Source organism: Eptesicus fuscus, chromosome 7 (genome assembly GCF_027574615.1).
Source record: "Eptesicus fuscus isolate TK198812 chromosome 7, DD_ASM_mEF_20220401, whole genome shotgun sequence".
NCBI classification, from domain to species: domain Eukaryota; kingdom Metazoa; phylum Chordata; class Mammalia; order Chiroptera; family Vespertilionidae; genus Eptesicus; species Eptesicus fuscus.
This window is the reverse complement of record NC_072479.1, coordinates 89,424,094-89,445,825: the sequence shown is the minus strand read 5'-3', so window position 1 is coordinate 89,445,825 and position 21,732 is coordinate 89,424,094. Positions and strand designations below refer to the sequence as shown.

The window sequence follows — 21,732 nt, the reverse complement described above, 5'->3', positions numbered from 1 at the left end:
TCATGGTACCATTTTTTTTTTTTCAAAAGAGAGATATCCAGAAAATGGTTGAGGCACTGATAAGCAATTTGGAGGAAAAAGGTACCTTGTACTTTTTATCTAATTAATCCTAGAAATCTTAATAAGCTAACATTTGAGGGGAAAAAACAGACGATAATAAGAGTATTATTATTATATTGGGGACAACTTTAAGTATTAAAAATATCAAACACAGAATCATAAAAGAAAAGAAAAAAATTGACTCTATTAAAATTTCTACTTCGAATCCCCTTGGTGAATTAATGTTTTAAACTTAAGATAATATTAAACATAATCAATGTATGTTAAATGTACTTCAGTTTATTATAAGGACAGGCTACCATAGACCAATAATTAACTTTCTTTTTTGTTTTGCAGTTTCACTGTTAAAGGATCTAAAACATGCAAATATAGTTACCTTACATGACATTGTTCACACAGATAAATCTTTGACTCTGGTCTTTGAATATCTGGTAAGCATTTAATTAAAATTCCGTATTTACTTTTGCTTTTTTGTTGGATGTTTTTTGAGGATATTTTTTCCATTGATTTTTAGAGCATAAGGGAGGGTGGGAGGTGGAGAGAGATAGAGGGAAACACTGATTTGAGAGAGACATATCAATTGGTTGCTCCTGCATGCTCCCTGACCGCGCCTGGGATAAACTTGCAATTCTTCAGTGCGCAGATCGACACTAACTACTGAGCAACACTGGGCAGGTCTACTTTTGCTTTAATAAAACATAGTAAATTGGGTTTTCTAACAGGCCCAGAGACATTTTTGCTTAGTTATTGGTATTTAATTAAATTATGTGGTACATTCATTATCTTTCCTCGGTATCACATAGTAAAGTGCTATATTTTTTCAGGATAAAGACCTAAAACAGTACATGGATGATTGTGGAAACATCATGAGTATGCACAATGTAAAGGTATGTTTTAATGTGTAATTTTGAATTTTGTTTAAAGCAGAGACTAACCTTACTAAGCATAGACAAACTACATTACTTAATGAAATATACTATCTTGATAACTATTCTGCTTCAGAATGATCTGTTTGGAATTTTAAAGAGGTTATTGTCCTCTCAATAATTTACTCAGAACTTTTATTAATTACACTACACTATTTCTTAAGATCAGACTTTTTTGTAGAACCTGCTTTGTTTTAAAAATCTTACAAACCACTTTTGACATTTATTTTCACATAATAACACTGATTCTCTTAGATACTGGAGTATATTTACATGTGTAATCTGCTTTAAAAACAAAATAAAACCAAAAGCCTATTACATAAAAATTCAAATATTTAAAATAAATACAAATGACTAATTCATTCTGTGAAAGGCCTTTTTTAAATGGCAAACTTCCCTAATATATTTAAAATGGTACTTAATTATGAAACACAAGTAATATTCAAGTTACTAATCTAGTGAGTAAGGCCAGGAACATGCACAAGTATTATGAATAGTAGGCTGGAAATACCACTCTATTGTCAGGAGGAAAAGTGAGGTAATTATTATGTTTTCTTACCTGTATATCTGAAGATGCAAGTAATGCCAGAAAAGTTTGGCATAATAATCACTGTCAGCTGAAACCCAAAACTAAGGGAAAAGTAAAAACATTTGATGCAGTTGTGTCCTTACAGTAGGTTTCTTCGACCAGAGTGGTATACTCCAAATTTAGCAAAGATTTACTTATCCAAACTTAGTGGGCAATTTGTGAGAAACTATTCTGGAAATCGGCTGTCTTGGCTGTGGGTTTGAGACAGTTCCAATTCTGTAGATACTAACTTTTAACTTACATTTTTTAAAAAATTGTAATTTTGATAGATATAAAGGAGAATCAATTTCTTCTACTAAAATACAATTCAGAATATATTGGATACCACAGTGCTAAAAATTTTAGAATAGGGCTTTAAGTGTATTTCCATATACATTCTCTGAGAATTGTTTTAATCATATTTTACATTTTATTTTGCAAGTTGTGAATCTCATTTACATATATTTCTCTTGTGGTTTTTATTTGTTTATTTCCTGCTTTCATATTAGCAATAATTTGGAAAGAAAATAAGTCCTTAGTTATAATTTGACAAAGATTTGAGAAGTTTGTATCTTTTAAGGCAGTTATACATGTCTGGCTTAAAGTATTTTGTTTATTTAAATAGCAAGTTTAACTCTGTACTTTTATTTTTCAAAACTTAAGAAGTAACAGGAATATATGGAAAGAGTAATTTTAAACAAATAAGTAAATATGTAGTGTAGAAACTCTGCTACTTATAATTTCTTTAGGCCTATTGTTCACCTGCTTTGGCTTATTCTCAGAGTTCTAATGTAGCAATTTTCAACCCGTGTACCACAAGAATTTTTAAAACATGCAATACCTCACTGTTTAGTTAGGGGCACTGACCTCTTTTCCCTTAAGTTATCAAATAAAAAAATGACAACAGGCAATACAACAATCTCCATTTGGTGTGAATGAATCAAATTTTTTTGTCAGATCAGCCCAAAATATATTTTTTAGTGTGCTTCAGAATTTTAGTAATTTATGTGTGCCATGAGATGAAAAAGGTTGAAAATCGCTGTTCTAATGCTTTATTTTTCACCTGCAAGTAAACAAAGGCTATACTCTTCAGTCCTCTACTTCAGGCTCTTTTTTGTTAATCCCAAAGAGTCAAAAACTCTGTGTTTCACATCCCTTTTTCCACCAAAATCAACACAAAAAGTCTACATTAGCCTTAGGAATTGCTTCTTTCAAAGATTCATTTAGAGCTCTACAGTGCTAATTCCCTGTTCTGAATCATAGCAGATTTTGAAGGCTGAGTAGGAGGTGCTGAAAGTAAAATACCCAGGAGGTAGGTGATAGAAGCTGGTTTAGGTTATTTTTATAGCACGTAATTTGCCAGAGCTGTGTGAGGCACCATTCTGTTTGACATCTTGGAGTTTTCATAAAACCACCAATTCCAATACCTTTAAAAGACATTGTCCCAGGTCAGGTTTTCATTTTTTTTGGCAGGGTGGGCAGTGAGGATAGAGTTTGGTTGTTTGTTTTGCCAGAATTTCATAATTAAACTGTAAGCCTCGGTAGGCCTATAAGTTCATGAGGATATGTGCTGTTTTAAAAAATTTTTATATGTCTTTTTTTAATGATTTTAGAAACAGGAAGGGGGGAGGGAGGGAGAGAGAGAGAGAGAGAGAGAAGAGAGAAGAGAAGAAAGAAGAAACGAAGGAGGGAGGGAGGAAGAGAGGAAGGGAGGAAGGGAGGAAGGAAGGAAGATAGGAAGATAGGAAGATGTTTGAGAAAGAGACATCAGTTGGTTGCTTACCCCTGAACCAGAGATCTAACCCACAACCTGGGTATGTGCCCTGACCAGGAATCAAACCTGCCACCTTTTGGTGTATGGGATGACGCTCCAACCAACTGAGCCACACTGGCAGGCAGGGCAAGGATATGTTTATTTTAAACTAGAGGCCTGGTGCACAAAATTCATGCACTGGGGTGGAGGGGGGAGTCCTCAGCCCAGCGTGCACCCTCTCGCAGTCCGGGAGCCCTCGGGGGATGTCCATCTGCCGGACATCCCTCTCGCAGTCCAAAACCCCTCATTCCTTACTGCCTGCCTGCTAGCTGCTCCTTACCACAAGGCTTGCTGCTCCTTAGCACTGCTGTGGAGGCAGGAGAGGCTCCTGTCACCACTGCTGCGCTCACCAGCCATGAGCCCGGCTTCTGGCTGATCAGCGCTCCCCCTGTGGGAGTGCACTGACCACCAGGGGGCAGCTCCTGTGTTGAGTGTCTGCCCTCTGGTGGTCAGTGTGCATCATAGCAACCGGTCGTTCCGCTGTTCGGTCGATTTGCATATTAGGCTTTTGTTATATAGGATCATTTTCTATAATCAACTGTTACTACTAAGACAAAGTTTCTTGCAATTTTTATTTATTTGCATAGACACTATCAGACTAAAAACATAGATTGATGTTTGAAATAGAAAACAACTATATAAGGAAAAGGTTTTGTACTTAAGGGTATGGTTCCTTTTTATTTTTTTACTATTCTAAGCCAGTTGCTTTTCTCTTTACCATAACTTACACTTACATCAAAGTCTTTCTCATTATCTGTAAGACTAATTTCTATTTATTTGTTTCTGTAGCTGTTTTTATACCAAATTCTACGTGGTTTGGCATATTGCCACAGAAGGAAAGTGTTGCATCGAGACTTGAAACCACAGAACCTCCTCATTAATGAAAAAGGAGAACTAAAGCTAGCTGATTTTGGTATGGAATGTATCAGATATTTATAAATAGTTCTAGGTGGTTAGAACAGCCGTTGACACTGTGTAATTGCTTTTATATGGGTGTGGAAATTTTCTGTATAGCCCACAGAATAAGATATTTGACAAAAACTTTGGTAGGTGAATTACGTTAGTAAATGCTAAAAGGCACCATTCTCGGGTGTGATCCATAGACCCCTAAGGCCCTTTTAGAGGGTCTCCAGAAATCTAATATGTTATCAAATTTATACTGAATGTTATTTGCCTTTTTCACTGTATTAATATTTGTATTGATGATCCAAAAGCAATAAGGGGTAATGTTACTAGTGCCTTAGTATTAATCAAGGCAGTGACACCAAACTGTACTTACTTGGTAGTAGTCATTGTATTCTTTTAGTAACAAATTAAAAATTCACTGTTATTAAATGGTGAATTTTTCTAGAAATTTCTATACTTTTACTTATTTAACACTTTACCATTTGTTTGAAAGGTAGGTTGCTATTTGTATTTCCTTCCTTAAAAAGGAAATGGTCATGTGTTTAAACAAGAAAGTACAAGTTATTTGCATAGGCTTTTATAACATTACACAATCTCCTATAGTTTATTTTCCTAATAATTATTACCCCCTCAGACTCTCTCCTCTTTTTTGCCAAGCTGCATTCACTGTTCTTTATTCCATAATCCCAAAATGAATGGCAGTGATAGAGAAATCCAGCTTGCCTATTAGAAATTCAATACAAGAATGGCAAGGGCCATCAAAAATTTACCCTTGGGAATTCGAGGTTAGTGGGAGGAATACTATCAGTGCTTGAAATTTTGCCTCTAACTTCTACAAAGCAAGCCAAGCAAATCTTATCTTCCACAAGCCAACAAGAAATTCTGATTGTTCCATAAGATAGTGTAATCAATTTTGTGTTTTGCTTTTAGTTATATATTATTGATTGCATTAGTAGTACATATGTGTTGCACTGAAACTTGAAACCACAGACCTCCTCATTAATAAAAAAGGAAAACCAATATTTTTTTATTGGTTGCAAGTAGGGGAGGGTCAGGTAACTTTGAGTATTTTACTGTAAATTGTTTTTGATCCCTGTGAAAATTCTACTCTTTTTACTGTAATCGGTGAAATTCAGGTTTAGTAAGTACTACTATAGACATTTTCATCTCTAATAGAAAATGGCTTATATAATAATACTGTATCGCATTTAAATACTTTGATTTGGAAGAGATTATTATTATTTAATTTCATGCCAATGCTGAAATTCAGATTGTGAGCCAGGACCCTGTGTGAACAAGCACCCTAGTTCAGAATTCTCTCAGGAGTAGGAGAGTAAGGTACTAAGGAAACTGTAACTGGCAATTGTTTTGATGCCATAGGTTATAGGATAAGTCAGCTTGTGGCCCTGTCCTTTGCCCCCATATAACCACTATTCATATCAGGAAGAGCGATCAAAAAGCTGCTCTCATCTTGCTAATTACCAAAATAGTTAGGAAAATAATTTGTTGAATTTATTTTTCCAAGTTAGGATGGTAGACTAAAACTTGTAATTAAATGAAATATTGTCAACATTGTTCTAGTTACACCCTTTAGCCATCTAACAAAAATAGTATGAATGCCACCTATTATTTTAAATTCTGGTTTCATTGGAGTGACTTAATCCAGTTTATTAAAGTATTAAATTATCCTTTTATGACATTTAAAAGATGTAATATTTTAATCAGATACATGTTATATATAACAGAAATCATAGCCTAAAAAAGTAATTATTCTTTGTTTGAAATAAACTATATATTAAAATAAATTTATATTTCTTCAGAAATCTTTTAAAGTTGCTCCTTCAGAATTTCAAGGCTTAGACGTAGTAAAAATAACTCTCTTATGCCAGTGGCTCAAGAGGGAAAGTTGTGAACTCTCACCCTTATTTCTGGATAATCAGTGAATTCCATATTAAATTGGCAAAGGAATGGTATGTGTTTTATATCATTTACAACAATTAATAATACCCTTTAAAGGCAGTGAGGTCTGTCTTATTTTTAAATTATCCATATAACTTAAAATTTAAAAAGAGCACAGAAAAGCAATGTAATTTATTCTAAGGAACTTTCTCTAAATAGACTTTTGCAAGAAAATTGTCAATAAAACTCTACAGGATGGTGTCAGATGGGTACTAGACGACTTATCAGGGTGATCACTTCATAAGTTATATAAATGTCTAATTAGTATGTTGTACACATGAAACTAATATATTGTATGTCAACTGTAATTGAAAAGTAAAAAAAATATTTAAAAAAGTAGGTTTAGAGATGAAAAAAGGTTTGGGACCAATAGCTTCTCTTTTTTTTTGATAAAAGTTGGTGTAGCAAATGAAAGTTGGAATTAGGTTTAAAGTTGACAAAAGCTTATAGCTGTAAGAAATAAAATTGTTCATCTCAATGTCATTGGTCTATTTTGCATTAATTTAAGTTCAGCTAGGAAATAATTTTGGCATGATTCATGGATAACAGGAAAATATCTTAAGTTTAAATTAACCCAGACACTGTACCAGGTGCATTCATATGCATAAAAGTAAACATAATACCTGATTGTGAGATTACTATTATTTAATTTAATTACATAAGGATTTGCTAACCTTACACCATGTGTACTTACAAAAAAAATCATAAAACTAGTTTTGTTAAGCTTTAAAAAGCTACAGAGTAGCCATCTCAGGCATCCTAGTGATTGGAGTCATGGTGATGACTTGGACTGGGAAATTCATTATAGCTATTTCTTTTTTTCTTTCCCTATGAAGGACTAGCCAGAGCCAAGTCAGTTCCCACAAAGACCTACTCGAATGAAGTTGTCACACTATGGTACCGGCCACCTGATGTGCTTCTCGGTTCCTCAGAGTACTCAACACAGATTGACATGTGGTAAATATATGTGGATGTTATTGCTATTTATAATTTTGAAAGAATGTAGCCATAAATACAGGGCATACTGATAGATATTTGACTTTTAAGGAGATATTATTTTTAAAGAGCCATGAGATAAGCAGTGACTAAGATTTCTGGCATGTAAGATCACCTAGGTTTAAATACCAATTCTACCACTTATGACTGTATAATAACCTTATTCAGATTATAGACCTGTGCCTTAGTTTCCTCATTTAAGGAAATGGGAATAGTAACAATAATGACTTTAAATGACTTTTCTGTGCGTAATATTAAGGCCAAATGAACTAATACATATAAGGCACTTAAAAGAATGTCTGGTACATAGTAATTTAAAACAAAATCATTGTTTTTATTGTCATTTAATAGTCATCAAAATCTACTTGCTTTAATGTAATCTAAAAATAATCAGATATTATAGTCATCTTCCTCACACACTACTTTGATCATGACACTCCTTCACTCAAACACTTTTGCTCCTTCCCTATGCATTACCTTTAGAATAAGGTACAGTTCTTCATCTGGTACCTAATAATGGTCTCCATAAAATGTCTTTAAGCTACCTTTTCCAACTTACTTAGGAGGATCCCTTTACATAGATGTTCCCTTTTAGCTAAATGGGCTACTCATTATATATCAAACATAACCTGGGCTTTCCCACTTTTGCTGTGCTCACACCAGTCCATCCATCTGGAATGCCTGCTCTTTTCTCTAATGGTACTGTACCTTGGAACTTTCAAAACACAATTTTTCATAAATCCTCCTTGAATACAACCTAGCCTTCAGTGGCAATTTCTTCCTCTGAAATGCAGTTGCATTTCATTGCCTATAGCCTTCATGTGATAAATTATATAATTCCTTCTGTTGTCCTGGGTTGAACAATTGTATAATTTTGTTTCGTATAACATTTTTCTTTTTTTAAACTTACTTTCTAAATTGTGGTAAATAAAATTTACCATTTTAATCCATTTTAAATGTACAGTTCTCTGTGATTAAGGACATTCACATTGTTGTACAACCATTACCACCATCCATTTCCAGAACTTCATCTTGCAAAACTGAAACACTGTACCCATTAAACATCTCCCTATATCCTCCTCCCACTGTACCCTTAAACAATTCCCTATATCCTCCTCCCTTCAGCCCCTGGCAACCATCATTCCACTTTATGTTTCTGAATTTGACTTCTAAGTACTTCATATCAATGGAATTATACAGTCCTTTTGTGACTGACCTATTTCACTTAGCATAAGTGTCTTCAAAATTCACCCACGTTGTAGATATTTGACTTTTAAGACTGAATAATCATTGCATAGGGTGCAACATTTTATTTATCCATTCATCTGTCAGTGGACACTGGCATTGTTTTCTCCTTTTGGCTATTGTGAATAATGTTGCTATGGACATGGGTGTACAGCTATCTCTTTGAGGCTTACTTTCAGTTCTTTTGGGTATATACTTAGTGGAATTGCTGGATCATATAGTAATTAATTCTATTTTAAAAGTTTCTGAGGAACTATCATATTTTTTTCCATCATGGTGCCATCATTTTCTTTCTATATAACATCTACATTATAAAAGGCCAGTGCCCCTTAACGACCGCAATGACCAGACGGATGACCGGTCACCATGAGTTGCATTGAGCAGCTCTCAGTCCCTTCCCAGCCCCCCACTCATGAGCAGTGGCTGGCACTCCCAGCAGCGGGGCGGGGTGGCTCACGGCTCCTAGTGCAGAAAATTCAAACCAAGGGGGTAGGACTGAGGCAGCAGATCAGATTTTTAAATAACTGCTTTTGTGACACAAATGTGGAGCTGGAAAAGCAGTCCGGGCTAGGCAGTGTCTCTCACTAGAGCGATCACCATGTGTTCCTCCTCCAGCTTGCCCAGTGTCCTCAGTGCTGACTGGAGGTACTGCTGTGAAAAGTTGGGCGACTCATGGTTCCCGGTGGTGGGGCAGGGCGGCTCCTGGCTCTTGGCAGCAGCTCACCCCTCCTTCGCAATGTCCCACCCAGCAGTGGGGAGGGAGCAGCCTCCCTCTTCCAGCCCCAACACTCTCTGAAACCCTGGGAAGAAGTGCCCGCCCTGCACCCCGCCTCGCCAGTGGCTGCTGCTCCCCTCAGCCTTCAGCCCGTGGGCAGGGGAGGAGAGGAGAGGAGAGGAGGAGGGAAGCTGTGGGTTCGGCTGGCCTGCCCCAAAGCTCTCCCCGTGTGCCTCCCTGCCCCACCTCTGCCAGCGGGACCCCGCCCCTGACGCACGTTTGTCATTGTTGCTGCCATCTTGGGAAGGTCAACGCCCGGGTGACTGCCAAGGCCTCAGGCAGTAGACGCCCTGCAGTCGCCATGACAAAGAGGTTATGGAGGTTCAAGACACTGCCTCTGGTTGAAGCAGGTGCTGTGGGAGCAAAGGAACCAAAAAAAAAATAGTTATGTCCAATAGCCATCTAACGCCACACGTGGTGTGCGACTTAGTCATTGTTAAACCAAATTTAGTACTGGTGTGCCCCATTTTAAGCAGACCCCCCCAAATAGACTTACCATGTTGATAATTCACTTTACTACAGAAAGAATGCACAAAGATTCTTGAAATAAGCAACATATTTTGCACCTCATAGTACGAAATGTTTAAACATCATTAAAAATAGTTTCTATGAGTAAAGAGAGTTGATATTAGAAAAATCTAATATACCCAATTCAAAATGTCATTCAGAAATGCATCTACTATGTAAAATCAAAATATGGTATCTAGGGTTTGGAAAAAGCAACTTGACTCCGCTCTCCCTGCTCATCCCCTCAGCCTTATGCTTTGCACAAAAGTCTCAATAAAGAGATGGAGCAGAAGGAAAAGTAATGCCTTCTGGCACTGAAATTTATCAGTTTCTTCAACAAATATTTATAAAAGTTGTATAATTTTGTGCCTGTATTATAGAAACACAATATTAGCTCTGTCCCTATCTTCAAAGAGCTTAAAGTCTCTGTGAGTTCCCAGTAAGGTAAACCTGTAAACAGCCAAAGAAGGAGCAGGTTCCAAAACAATTCTTATTATAAAAATTACTGAGTAAAAGACTGTCCTCACTCTCCCTCTAGAACAAAAATGAAAAGGAGCAAATAAATATAATGAATGAATCCGAACTCTTTTGGGGACCCCCAACCCTCAGGGACTAACACAGGTTTTGTGAGGCCTATAGTTTACTGAACCTGAAGGACTAATTTTAGGGGGGAGGGAGTTTAATAAGGTTCAAAAGTGACTTTATTTAGAATAAGAAAATAAGTTACAAATAACTGTAGGCTCGGGGAATCTGTCCCTTTCTTTTAAACCATCTCAGGCAGGTTATCCAAAATGCTGCTGGCTGCAGCTTGCTTGCTCTCTCCCCCAGAACAAATCCAGCCCTCACAGGGGCTCTGAAGCTTCCTTAGTTTTACCAAAAAAATAAAAATAAAAAAATTTATTAAAAAACATTTCAACAACACTTCTTTCTGGACAAAATTCTTTCTTTTTCAATTTTTTAATTTTATCAAAGTAGTAAATACATAGTTCATAATGTATCTTTTTTTCTCTAATAGGTGTGTAGTGTGGAGGTATATCATTATTGCTTTTATTGTACTGTTGACACTATTATAGATGTCTCCCATTTCCCCCCCTTTTACCCTCCTCCACCCAGCCCCTCCACCTCTGGCCATCACCACACTTTTGTCTATGTCCATCCCCCTCCCCTCTGACCTCTGTCAGTCCCTCCCATCCTATATAATAAAAGGCTAATATGCAAATTGACCAAACAGTGGAACAGCCGGTCGCTATGACGCACACTGATCACCAGGGGGCAGACGCTCAATGCAGGCACTGCCCCCTGGTGGTCATTGCGCTCCCACAGAAGGAGTGCCACTCAGCCAGAAGCCCTGAGCTGGACTCATGGCTGGCAAGCGCAGCAGTGATGGCAGGAGCCTCTCCTGCCTCTGTAGCAGAGCTAACGATGTCTGACTGCTGGCTTAGGCCCGCTCCCCCGAGGACATCCCCTGAGGGCTCCCAGACTGTGAGGAGACACAGGCTGGGCTGAGGGACCCCAGCCATATGCACATTGGGGGCAACCAGGCCAGCAGGGGAGGGCCGTTAGGGGCGACCAGGCAGGCAGGCAGAGGTGGTTAGGGCCATCAGGCAGACAGGAGAGCAGTTAGGGGCATTAGGCAGGCAGGCACGTGAGTGGTTAGGAGCCAGTGGTCCTGGATTGTGAGAAGGTTTTCCCTTGAGGGGTCCCAGATTGGAGAGGGTGCAGGCCGGGCTGAGGGCCCCCCCCCCCCCATTTCGTTCACTGGGCCTCTAGTTTTAATATATAAAATTAAATGTTATATACAATTTTAGATTGTGATTCCTTAAATGGGAGGGCTGTAGTCACACAAATTGTAGAAGAGAATATATATTCATTTAGCCTCCATCCATTTCTTTTACACACACACACTCGAACACTCTCTACCCTGCACCTACCTGTTCTATCTCTGCTTGCTGCATAAAAACATCTTGAGTCATTTGCTTCTCCCTACCCCTGCTACCCACTACCTAACACATCGTAAGCATTAAGTCACTCCTAGCTATTGTTACTGTTACTCTTCAAGGATCATGCAAAGGATAGCTGGATATTTGATGTGTGAAAAATGGATATAGCAATATGGAAACTGAGACAAATAGGATAAATGTTAATATCTCTGCAGGAGGTTTTCTAAAAGCAGACTATTACAAAATTCTTCAAAGAGGCCATCTTAAGGAAAAGATTTTTGTGTGTCCTAATATGTAAATGGTTTACTCATCATTTTTTATGATATATTTTAAAGGGGCGTTGGTTGCATTTTCTTTGAAATGGCTTCTGGAAGACCTCTATTTCCAGGATCAACTGTGGAAGATGAACTGCACTTAATTTTCCGACTGCTAGGTAACAAGAAATCTTTTAAAGACTGTATTTAAAAATTTGATACGTGAGACTAACATAAAGAGCTATTTGTTATATGAATTATAAATAATTATGATAAATATAAATCCTTCTACGTAAATTTTAATTTACTGAGTTCCACCTTTGTGAAAGAACAGAGAAGAGAAATATTATTGAAAATTGACCTTTACCATATTACTAGGAAATATTTCTAGCTTAGGTGTCTATTAGGGATCATCATTTTTATGGCATCATTGCATATTCCTAAAAAAAGTCCATATGTTTACTATTTCTGTCATTTCTGTTTCAGTTGAAAGTCAGATCATCTACTAAATATAAATTGTTCTTTAAAACACTTTCTTAGCTCTGCCTACTTATACTTATTTGCATATGTATAAATTTTTACATATTTATGTAATATTTTACATATTTCTATGTATGTAATTTTTTTTAACTTAGGGACTCCATCTCAGGAAACTTGGCCAGGTGTTTCTTCAAATGATGAGTTCAAGAACTACAACTTCCCAAAATATAAACCACAGCCTCTAATTAACCATGCACCCAGGTATTTTTTTTATTTTCTCTAAGTAAAAGGGGGAATATGTACTTGTATTGTTTACTCTCAAGAAGCATTATCCACAGTAAGGTTTTAATATTTAATACACATACACAATTCTTAAATATTTTAGTAACTAATTTAATTGAGCCTTCCTTCCTGTGTCAGATTAATTTTATAATTCACTGACCAAGCATCACCAAGTTATGTGACCACAGAATTCAGCTGTATACAAAGTGAATATAGAACATATGTATTAGAATTCTAGACTTTACATAGATGTTCCCTTTACCAGAAAGAAGACATTAATTAATGCCTTATTTAGTGCCATGATGAAATTTCTGCTTCACTTTCTACAGAATTAGTCTCTACTTTTTTGTTTGTTTGTCTGTTTGGTTGGTTAATTTTCACCTAAGAGTATTTTTTCCATTGATTTTTAGAGAAAGTGGAAGGAGAGGGAGAGACACAGAGAAACAGCTATGTGAGAGAGGGTCGTCCATAAGTTGCCTTCCACACACGCCCTGACCGGGGCTGGGAATCGAGCCTGCAACCAGGGTATTCGTATGCCCTTGACCAGAATTGAGCCTGAGACCCTTCAGTCCATGGGCCAATGCTCTAACCACTTAGCAAACGTGGCTAGGGCTATATTTTTTTAAAAACCTAAGATAGTGTTATAAGTAAAATCTTGACACTGACAAAAGGTGACTCAGCAGTATTTTGGTCAAAGTTAATCACATAGTAATTTGTATTTGAAGAATATAAACTCTGACCTCTCATATCCTCAATTTGGCTATTCAATTAGTTTTTTCTGAGACCTACCCCCAGACCCACCTGACTCCCAGTAAAATTTGACTTGCAGAATGTATTACATTTTAGTAAGTAACACAGAATAATATCTTTGACTGTATTTTTCTATCTTTCCTTAAAAAATATAAAAAGGGCACCAAGGTACCAAATAAGGCCAATGTCTGTTTTACTCAAATGCTATTCACATTGCTCACAACATAACACACTTGATCTAGTTTCATTTATTTTGCGGCTATGGAAGAATAGCAATACAGTTCTGATACCAAAAATATCTTTAAAGTGTTTATGTGAGTTGATGTTCTTATTGTTACTGTAGCAACTAATAACATTCTAAGTATTCCTGCTTAGGAAGAATCATATTATGTGCTGGACTTTGTGTGTGTGTCTTTTCCAAATAGCATAAATCCTATTTTTGTTATGTGTCTATTGCTTGCTATTGTCCAGTGTAGAAGGTTAAAGCTCTTCTTTAAAGCAGATTCTCCATGATCTTAGCACTGAGTTTGTCTGTGTCCAAGGAGCTCTATGTATTTGTCAGAATGGCAAACTACAGAGGATTAAGAGTCTGGCGAATGTCTAGGCCACAGCATCCACAATACTCACTAGGAGCCCTCAGGTGGGAAAATATTCTTTATCCATAATTGTGCTTTTGCAAGTGAAAGGCAGCAAGAGAGAACTTATGGTTTCTGATCAGGAGATTATCCCATTAAGATAACCCCTAAATCCTCTACTCCCTATTATATTAAATTCATCGCTGTAATTATGTATCTTTATCAACTGTATCATTCATTGGCTTTGTAGCCCTGTAAATTAAGTTTTATGAAGTTACTGAGACATATTTAAATTGCACTTTATAGCTCCTAGTACCCGATGCTCAGCAGACTACCTGTTTATCTTGGCCACTGCGATACATAGTGGGGTCACTTTTCTCCTTGTTTTCACCTATATAATAGGAAAATGATGCTTTTGTACTCTTGCCTTCAGTGGAATACTGAAAATTGATGCAATTTACTTAAGCTTTCTTGATAAACAAAGGTTACTTTGGTTTGAGACAGAATGGTGATTTTTAAAAATATTCTCTACTTTTGCCCTAGCCAGTTTGGCTCAGTGGATAGAGCATCAGCACTTGGACTGGAGGGTCCCAGGTTTGATTCCAGTCAAGGGCACATACCTCTGTTGCAGGGTTGATCACCAACCCTGATTAGGGCATGTGCGCGGGAGGCAACCAATCGATGTATGTCTCTCACATCAATGTTTCTCTCTGTCCCCTCCCTTTCCCTCTCTCTAAAAATAAATGGGAAAATATCCTTGGGTGAAGATTAACAAAACCAGAAAAAATTCTGTAGTTTTTAATAATCTAATTTGTTCTTGAATATTGGAAATTTGAATTTGCACCCGGTTATTTGTGGTTTCTTCTTAAATAAGTGGCACGATTAGTCTTTTGAGGATAAAACAGCTTTGATCTATTTGAAAGAACAAGAGTGGCTATTTTAGAGCACTAGGTTTCACAGATTAAAACATTCGGAAAGTAGTTTTGTTTGAAAAGTTGCTATATGCTAAGATAAAAGAGAATAAACTGCCACTTGTTTTATGCCGTTTCTAGGTTAGACTCTGAAGGAATCGAATTGATAACAAAATTTCTTCAGGTAAGTTATTTATTTTGTAATTGTTAAATGGCCTACCTTCTCTGAGACTCAGTTTCTTCATCTGTAGAATGGGATCAATAATACCTCCTTCAAAAATTTGTCATGACAATTAAATAATATTATTTATTGTAGTATCTAGCATGCTTAAGGTATATGCTAAAGTAAAAATATTATGGTCTCTCTTAATATGTTTGGGGGGTCTCTCATTGTGACCTTGAACAGTCTGAGGCAGTTAGCTGCTGGCATCGAGATCAACTATGTCACGGCCATGCTCTCTGCAATTTGTGTTTTCTTATGTTCTCTTTGTCTTCCTTATACTTAATTTCTGTACAAGGTGCTGCACCTCCAAATAGCATTCATATCATCATTCAAAGCAGGGAGAAGGGAGAGTATGTGGCTTGCATCAGCCACATTAGTCCTTTTGTATTTGAAAAGCCAAAGCTTTTCCAGAAACCCCTGTAAGGTTTTTTTCAAAATTAACTCTTGTTGACCAGAACATTAATTGTAAGAGAGTCTGGGAATTGAGGAGCAGAATTATCATAATTAGCCCAAACTAGGACAGTCATGATTCATGATCCATCTATTGGAGTTGAAGCATGGACACCTGAAATAAATCTAGGTTACCTATCAAGGGAAAAGGGGAAATAGGTATTGAATAGGTAATTTAATAATGTTTGTCATAGAGATATATTTTCAATGATCCTTTGGTGTTCATGAAGAAAAGTAACACCAAAGTTCAAGTATTTTAATTTTTCATCACTTCAAAAAATACAGGAAATCTAAATTTTTAGGTAAGATCCAACTTTATCTTGGAAATTTGGGGCTGAGATATAGTCAATAGCAACTCAAATTAGAGCTTATCTGAGGTACCTCCAAATTGGTTCTTTGAAAATAGTGATTGTATTAAGTAATCAAAATAAAGTAGTGCTAACTTCCCTCCTGTAACAGTATTTAGAGAAAAAGTTAATGAAGCAATTCTTTGCTTTTTCACAGTATGAATCGAAGAAAAGGGTTTCAGCAGAAGAGGCCATGAAACATGTGTACTTTCGAAGTCTGGGACCAAGAATACATGCTTTACCTGAAAGTAAGAGAAAATTCAGTGTTCTCCTCCGTCCCCCTCACCTTCTGTCTTTTCATTTGTTCAGGGCAGGAGACTGAGGTGAATTAGGGGATTAGGAAGAGATTGCTGTTGTTGTTTTTTGTTTTGTTTTATCCTCACCCAAGGATATGTTTTTATTGATTTGAGAGAGAGAGGAAGGTAGGGAGAGAGAAACATCAATGTGAAAAAGAGACATTGATCAGTTGCCTTTTATATGAGCCCCAACTGAGGATCAAACCCGAATCCTAGGTACATGCCCTGACCAGGAATGGACCCTGCAACCCTTTGGTGCATGGGATGATGCTCCAACCAAGTGAGTCACCCAGCCAGGGCAAGATTGCTGTTGGTTTTTAAGCCTAAAATTCTAGTCGTCTTGTAATTAGATCAGAGTTCCTTGATGCATTGGTTGCCTATGTTTTAATTTATTTAACACTGAGCACATTACCACTACTCTGTAAGAAATCAATAGTATTTAGGCATGGGTAATTAATCTTTTTGGACTTAAGTTGGAAACCCATCTGTTGATAGACGTTGTCATTAGTCCCAATCTGTATTGCTTTGGTTCAGCATTGTTAAAAAATGGATATCAGGCAAAAAAACAACAACAATGAAACACAACCAAAACATAAGATTGTTTTCTTGTGAAAGTAGAGTTCCTTTTTAAGACCTGAAGATTATTTTCCTTTACTATTGCCCTGATAGTAGTGAGCCTATGGTCAGTTACTAAACCAGCCCATTTCTTGTGCCTGAGGTAACTGCTTGATTCTACTCATAACATTCTTTTTTTAATTACCTCAATATTTTACTTTAAAATTAAGTAAGGTGATTGGGAAATTAGAATATTTGGGAACTGAGCTTTAAAAAGCTTATTTATTTCTCATTTACTAGACAATATTGATTCCTCAAGGTTTGCTTATTGGAATCAAGACTTTCCACTTAGAATTTACAATATAGTTTCTAATGAAAGATTATCTCTCTGGCAGAGACTGAAAATGAGAAAGGTGAATTAAAGGTGTTTTTAAGATGATATTTACATTTCATTATTAATATCAAGTTTCATAGTTTAAGGTAGGCAGTTATATACAAACCAAATCCTTGTTCTTATCTAAAAAATTTGAAGACAGTTTGAGGAACCTTCATGCTGTCAGAGGAGGGAGGAAAATGACAGAGAGAGAAAAAGCAATACATTTTGATTAGGTCTCCCAACCCCAGTAGGTCCTAGAAATATTCAATGTATAGTCTCCTTAGAGAAATACATATTTGAAGCATGATTTAAAGCAGAGATAGGGCGTGTGGGGTCCTAAAGAGAGATTATTTTTTGGTTTTCTTAAAACATTGGGACAAAAGGGAAAATATTTCAGCTGGGCTATAACCTTATAAATGTAGTATAAATGTTGAATCAGTATTCATTTTTAAAATGTGTCTATAGTTGGGTTGTATTTGTTTTAATACTGTTAGAACTTCACCTGATAATTCCTGTCTGTGCATTTTAGGTGTATCAATATTCAGTTTGAAAGAGATTCAGTTGCAAAAGGACCCAGGTTTTCGAAATTCTTCTTATCCAGAGACAGGTGTGTTTGTCATAAACCATTTCACGTGTCGATCATGAAATTTTGCATGGAACCCAACTTTTTGGTTTATAAATTGATCAGTAAAATTATTGATGTAAAAATCAATGTACAGTGCATTCCACAACTGTGTATGTTTAGCATTGCACATTCTCACTTTTCTGTATGATGTGGGCAGCTCAGTAATTCTTCAGAGAGAAATCTGACTCAGTCAAGTCAGGGATCCTGAAAGCTGCAGATGGCACAGAGACCTTTTACAAGTGGCCTGGCTTGATCACTGCACATGCCATCCCTGGTACCTGAGGCAGAAGACACATCTTGTGCTTCCCTAGTCATCAGGTTCATCACTTCGAAGCATAGAAGCTGTAGACTGACCCCATCGACAAAAGGGTCATTTAAGACAGTATTGATCACTCTTACCATGGAAAATTAGCTTTGCTGGTGGGAACATTAGCATCCTAGCGTCACCAAATACTGTATGTGGGATAAAATTGAACCTCGAACTGCCTCATAAAATGACTTTATATTTTAGGACATGGGAAGAACAGAAGACAGAGCATGCTCTTTTAAGTCTGATAACATGGTTTCAAGCCCAGCCCCCCAGCCTTTCTTATCAATCAAGGACTCAGATCTGAAGGCAATTATTTCTTTTGGTGGACTTGGAATCTCCGTTTGTCTACACTGTCCTCTTCACAGTGGAGTCTTTTTATTTCAGACTTACAGATTGTTTTTATATTTGTTGTCACAGTGTGACAATTTTTTTGTACAGTTGGTTTTAAGGTCTTCTCTGCCATTAGAGCCAGTAGGTTACAGCTATTGATGTAACTGTAGCTGCAATTTTTGTGCAGGACTGAAACACAGTGCATTATTTATTGCGGAATCATTGCTGCTAAATAACTACTGTCTGTTTATTTAACACAACAGTTGAATGCCTGAAGAAGTTGCAGTGGCTTTATTATGTGAATGCATCTGTTTCTCCTCATGAATTGTTTTACTGCTGCATTTTTGTTTGTTTTTAAAATTAAACTGCGGTGTTTTCTGGAATGTAGATTCAGCTTTGCTTAACAGTAAAATAAGTGAGCCATCTTGAACACTCTTAAGTTCATGCTGTATAATCTATATAATTTTTTTTTATTGAACATTGGCAAATAGAGTAGCTAAGAAATTGATAAGCACATTATGTTTAGGAAAACATGTGATGCAGAAGTTGATTCAAGCAAGTGAACACCTGACATTTTGGGGATCTCACATTAGATACCAGAAAATTAAAGCACCAAAATTATTTATTTTTACCTTTCCTCATTTTAGAAATATTTACTGCATATTATTGGATATTTTTTACTAATACACTTACCTATTTTACATCGTGCTTTAATTTAGTTCAGACAAAACCATACAAGTCCAAACATGAGAGGTCTTGTTTGTTTTAAATACAATTCTTTTATTAGAAAGGATGCTATATCACTGAGAAACAATTTATTTTATTTGGGGGTTTTCTGTATGTGTGTATTTTAATAACATTCACTTGGAATCAGCTGAAAGCTGTAATATGTCTTTGAAATGAGCCATGATAAATACAAATGAGAGAAGAGAGAGCTTAGAGGATTGTTTTAAAGCATTGTAGATACTATCTGTTTACCAGATACAAAATTACAGTTTTAATTATGCATCTCTGAACATCATAAACCCATCTTGGTGTTGGTAACAATGTTTTAAGCATTTGGGTTAACTTTTAGGACTATTTGTTAGTGCATCTTACAAACTACAAATCTTAATTGGTATATTTTGAGATGGTCATGTAAATTTTTGGCTTATATATCATGAAAATAGTCATAACTTAAGTTTCTTCCTGACATTCATTCACTGTAAAACATTCAGGGGTCCTACCATTTCTGTTCAGGAAATCTTATTGTTATTTAACAGTATTAAGTGAATTTTTGTATATTTCATCTTAACTTTATTTGTGAATAGTGATTGTGGCATGTTTAGGGTGTTGTTTTAATATTTCATGATAGTGAAATTTTAATTTTTTAAAAAAAATTTCTGGAAGAAACAGATTTATGTGTAATGGTGAATATTGGACCACTACTGCTTTTCATGTTTGTAAATAAGTTTTATGTTAAACCCTGTAGCCTAACAAACTGCTGTTATTTCTAACTGACAGACATGTATTACTTTGAAGGTTATAAATATTATGTGAAATTCCTCCCTTTTGTTTTGAAATTTATAATAACAAAATCTTCATGTTGTTAAGATGTTGGTTTTGTTGTCACAGTTCTTTCTGGGGGAAAAAGCCTGTGGTGTAGGATGGGATCATTTTCTTTTATGGGACTCATTCTTAAGGTAATGAAGTCTCATTTTGCAGTAATATTTAATTTATATCTGTGCTGGTCAAACTACAGTAATCTTTACTGTACTTTTATAGGATAGCACTCAATTATAATGTGTCATATATTGTATTTCGGAGGTTATATATTTGATTTGTTGCAAATTTGACATATTCATAAGTTTGATTCTTGCATATAAAATGTGAAGAAATAGAGTTATGTAAAATTCTTCTTCCTAGGAAGTCTTAGGATTGTTTATTTTATTAAGGAATTTTGGTGGGAGTTTTTGTTTGCTTATTTGTTTGTTTTGTATTTAGGGGAGTTGTATGTTTTTTAATACTTGAGTACCATTCAGATCCTGGAAACTCTTCAATGAAGAGAATTGAAACTCAGAAATTTTTTTGAAATTTTTATTGAATTTATTGGGGTGATATCCTATGTAATCCTATATAATAAAAGAGTAATATGCAAATAGACCAAATGGCAGAACAACCAAACAACCAATCAAAGCATAATTATGCTAATGATATGCTAAGGCTGCTCAATCGCTCGCTATGACGTGCACTGACCACCAGCAGATGCTCTGACCGGTAGGTTAGCTTGCTGCTGGGGTCCGGCCAATCAGGACTGAGCGAGATGGGCTGGACACGCCCTAGAGCCCTCCCATGGTCCCTCCCTGGCCCGATCGTGCACTGGTGGGGTCCCTCAGCCTGGCCTGCGCCCTCTCGCAATCCAGGACCCCTCAGGAGATGTCGGAGAGCCAGTTTCAGCCCGATCCCGCAGGCCACTCCCCTTGGGAGGGCACCAGATGCAGGGCTCATGGCTGGCAAGTGTTGCTGCGGCAGCACGAGCCTCTCCCAATCGGGACTGATTGGCCATGAGCCCGAGGCAGGCACAATGGGCCTGGGATGAGCGGGAGCAGCAGGTAGGAGCTGCAGGCGGTGTTGGACTGCAGGTTTTGGCCTGATCCCTGCAGGCTACCTAGAGGGACCCCACCTGTTTACAAATTCGTACACTGGGCCCCTAGTTGGTAAATAAAATTATACAGGTTTCAAGTGTACAGTCCTAAAAATATTATCTGTATATTGTATTGTGTGTTCACCACCCAAAGTCAGGTTTCCTTCCATCACCATTTATCCCCCCTTTACCGTCTTCTGTCTCCCCTACCTCCTTTTCCCTCTGGTGATCACCAAATTGTTGTGAGGTTTATTTGTTTAATCCCTTCACCTTTTTCACCCAGTCTCCCAACCCCCGCCTCCCCTCTGACACTTGTCAGTCTGTTCTCTGTATTTGTGAGTCTGTTTTTATTTTGTTAATTTGTTTATTATATTTTACATGTAAGTGAAATCATATGGTATTTGTCTTTCTCTGACTGGCTTAGTTCACTTAGCATAATGCTCTCCAGGTCCCTGCATGCTGTTGGAAAAGGTAAGATTTTCTTCTTTTTTACAGTTGAATAGTATTCTATTGTGTAAATGCACTAGTTTTTTTATCCACTCATCTACTGATGGGTACTTGGGCTGTTTCCAAATCTTGGCTCTTTATACTAATAATAGAGGGATATGCAAATTGGCTGGAACGTCATCATGCAATGACCAATCAGGACG

At 36.8% G+C, this 21,732-nt stretch overlaps 1 protein-coding gene across 1 annotated transcript in view; it reads left to right on the top strand.

Moving 5' to 3' along the window:
- Nucleotides 1-20,004, top strand: part of CDK17 (cyclin dependent kinase 17) — an 80,012-nt gene extending 60,008 nt beyond the window's left edge. The window contains exons 8-17 of the mRNA XM_054719380.1: nt 397-491; nt 885-947; nt 4,157-4,280; nt 7,069-7,189; nt 12,031-12,128; nt 12,585-12,690; nt 15,089-15,131; nt 16,125-16,215; nt 17,724-17,801; nt 18,331-20,004. Coding sequence (XP_054575355.1) covers nt 397-491; nt 885-947; nt 4,157-4,280; nt 7,069-7,189; nt 12,031-12,128; nt 12,585-12,690; nt 15,089-15,131; nt 16,125-16,215; nt 17,724-17,801; nt 18,331-18,368 — 857 coding nt within the window. The 3' untranslated portion in view covers nt 18,369-20,004. The remainder of the gene's footprint in view (nt 1-396; nt 492-884; nt 948-4,156; nt 4,281-7,068; nt 7,190-12,030; nt 12,129-12,584; nt 12,691-15,088; nt 15,132-16,124; nt 16,216-17,723; nt 17,802-18,330) is intronic.
- The last annotated feature ends 1,728 nt before the right edge of the window (nt 20,005-21,732 follow it).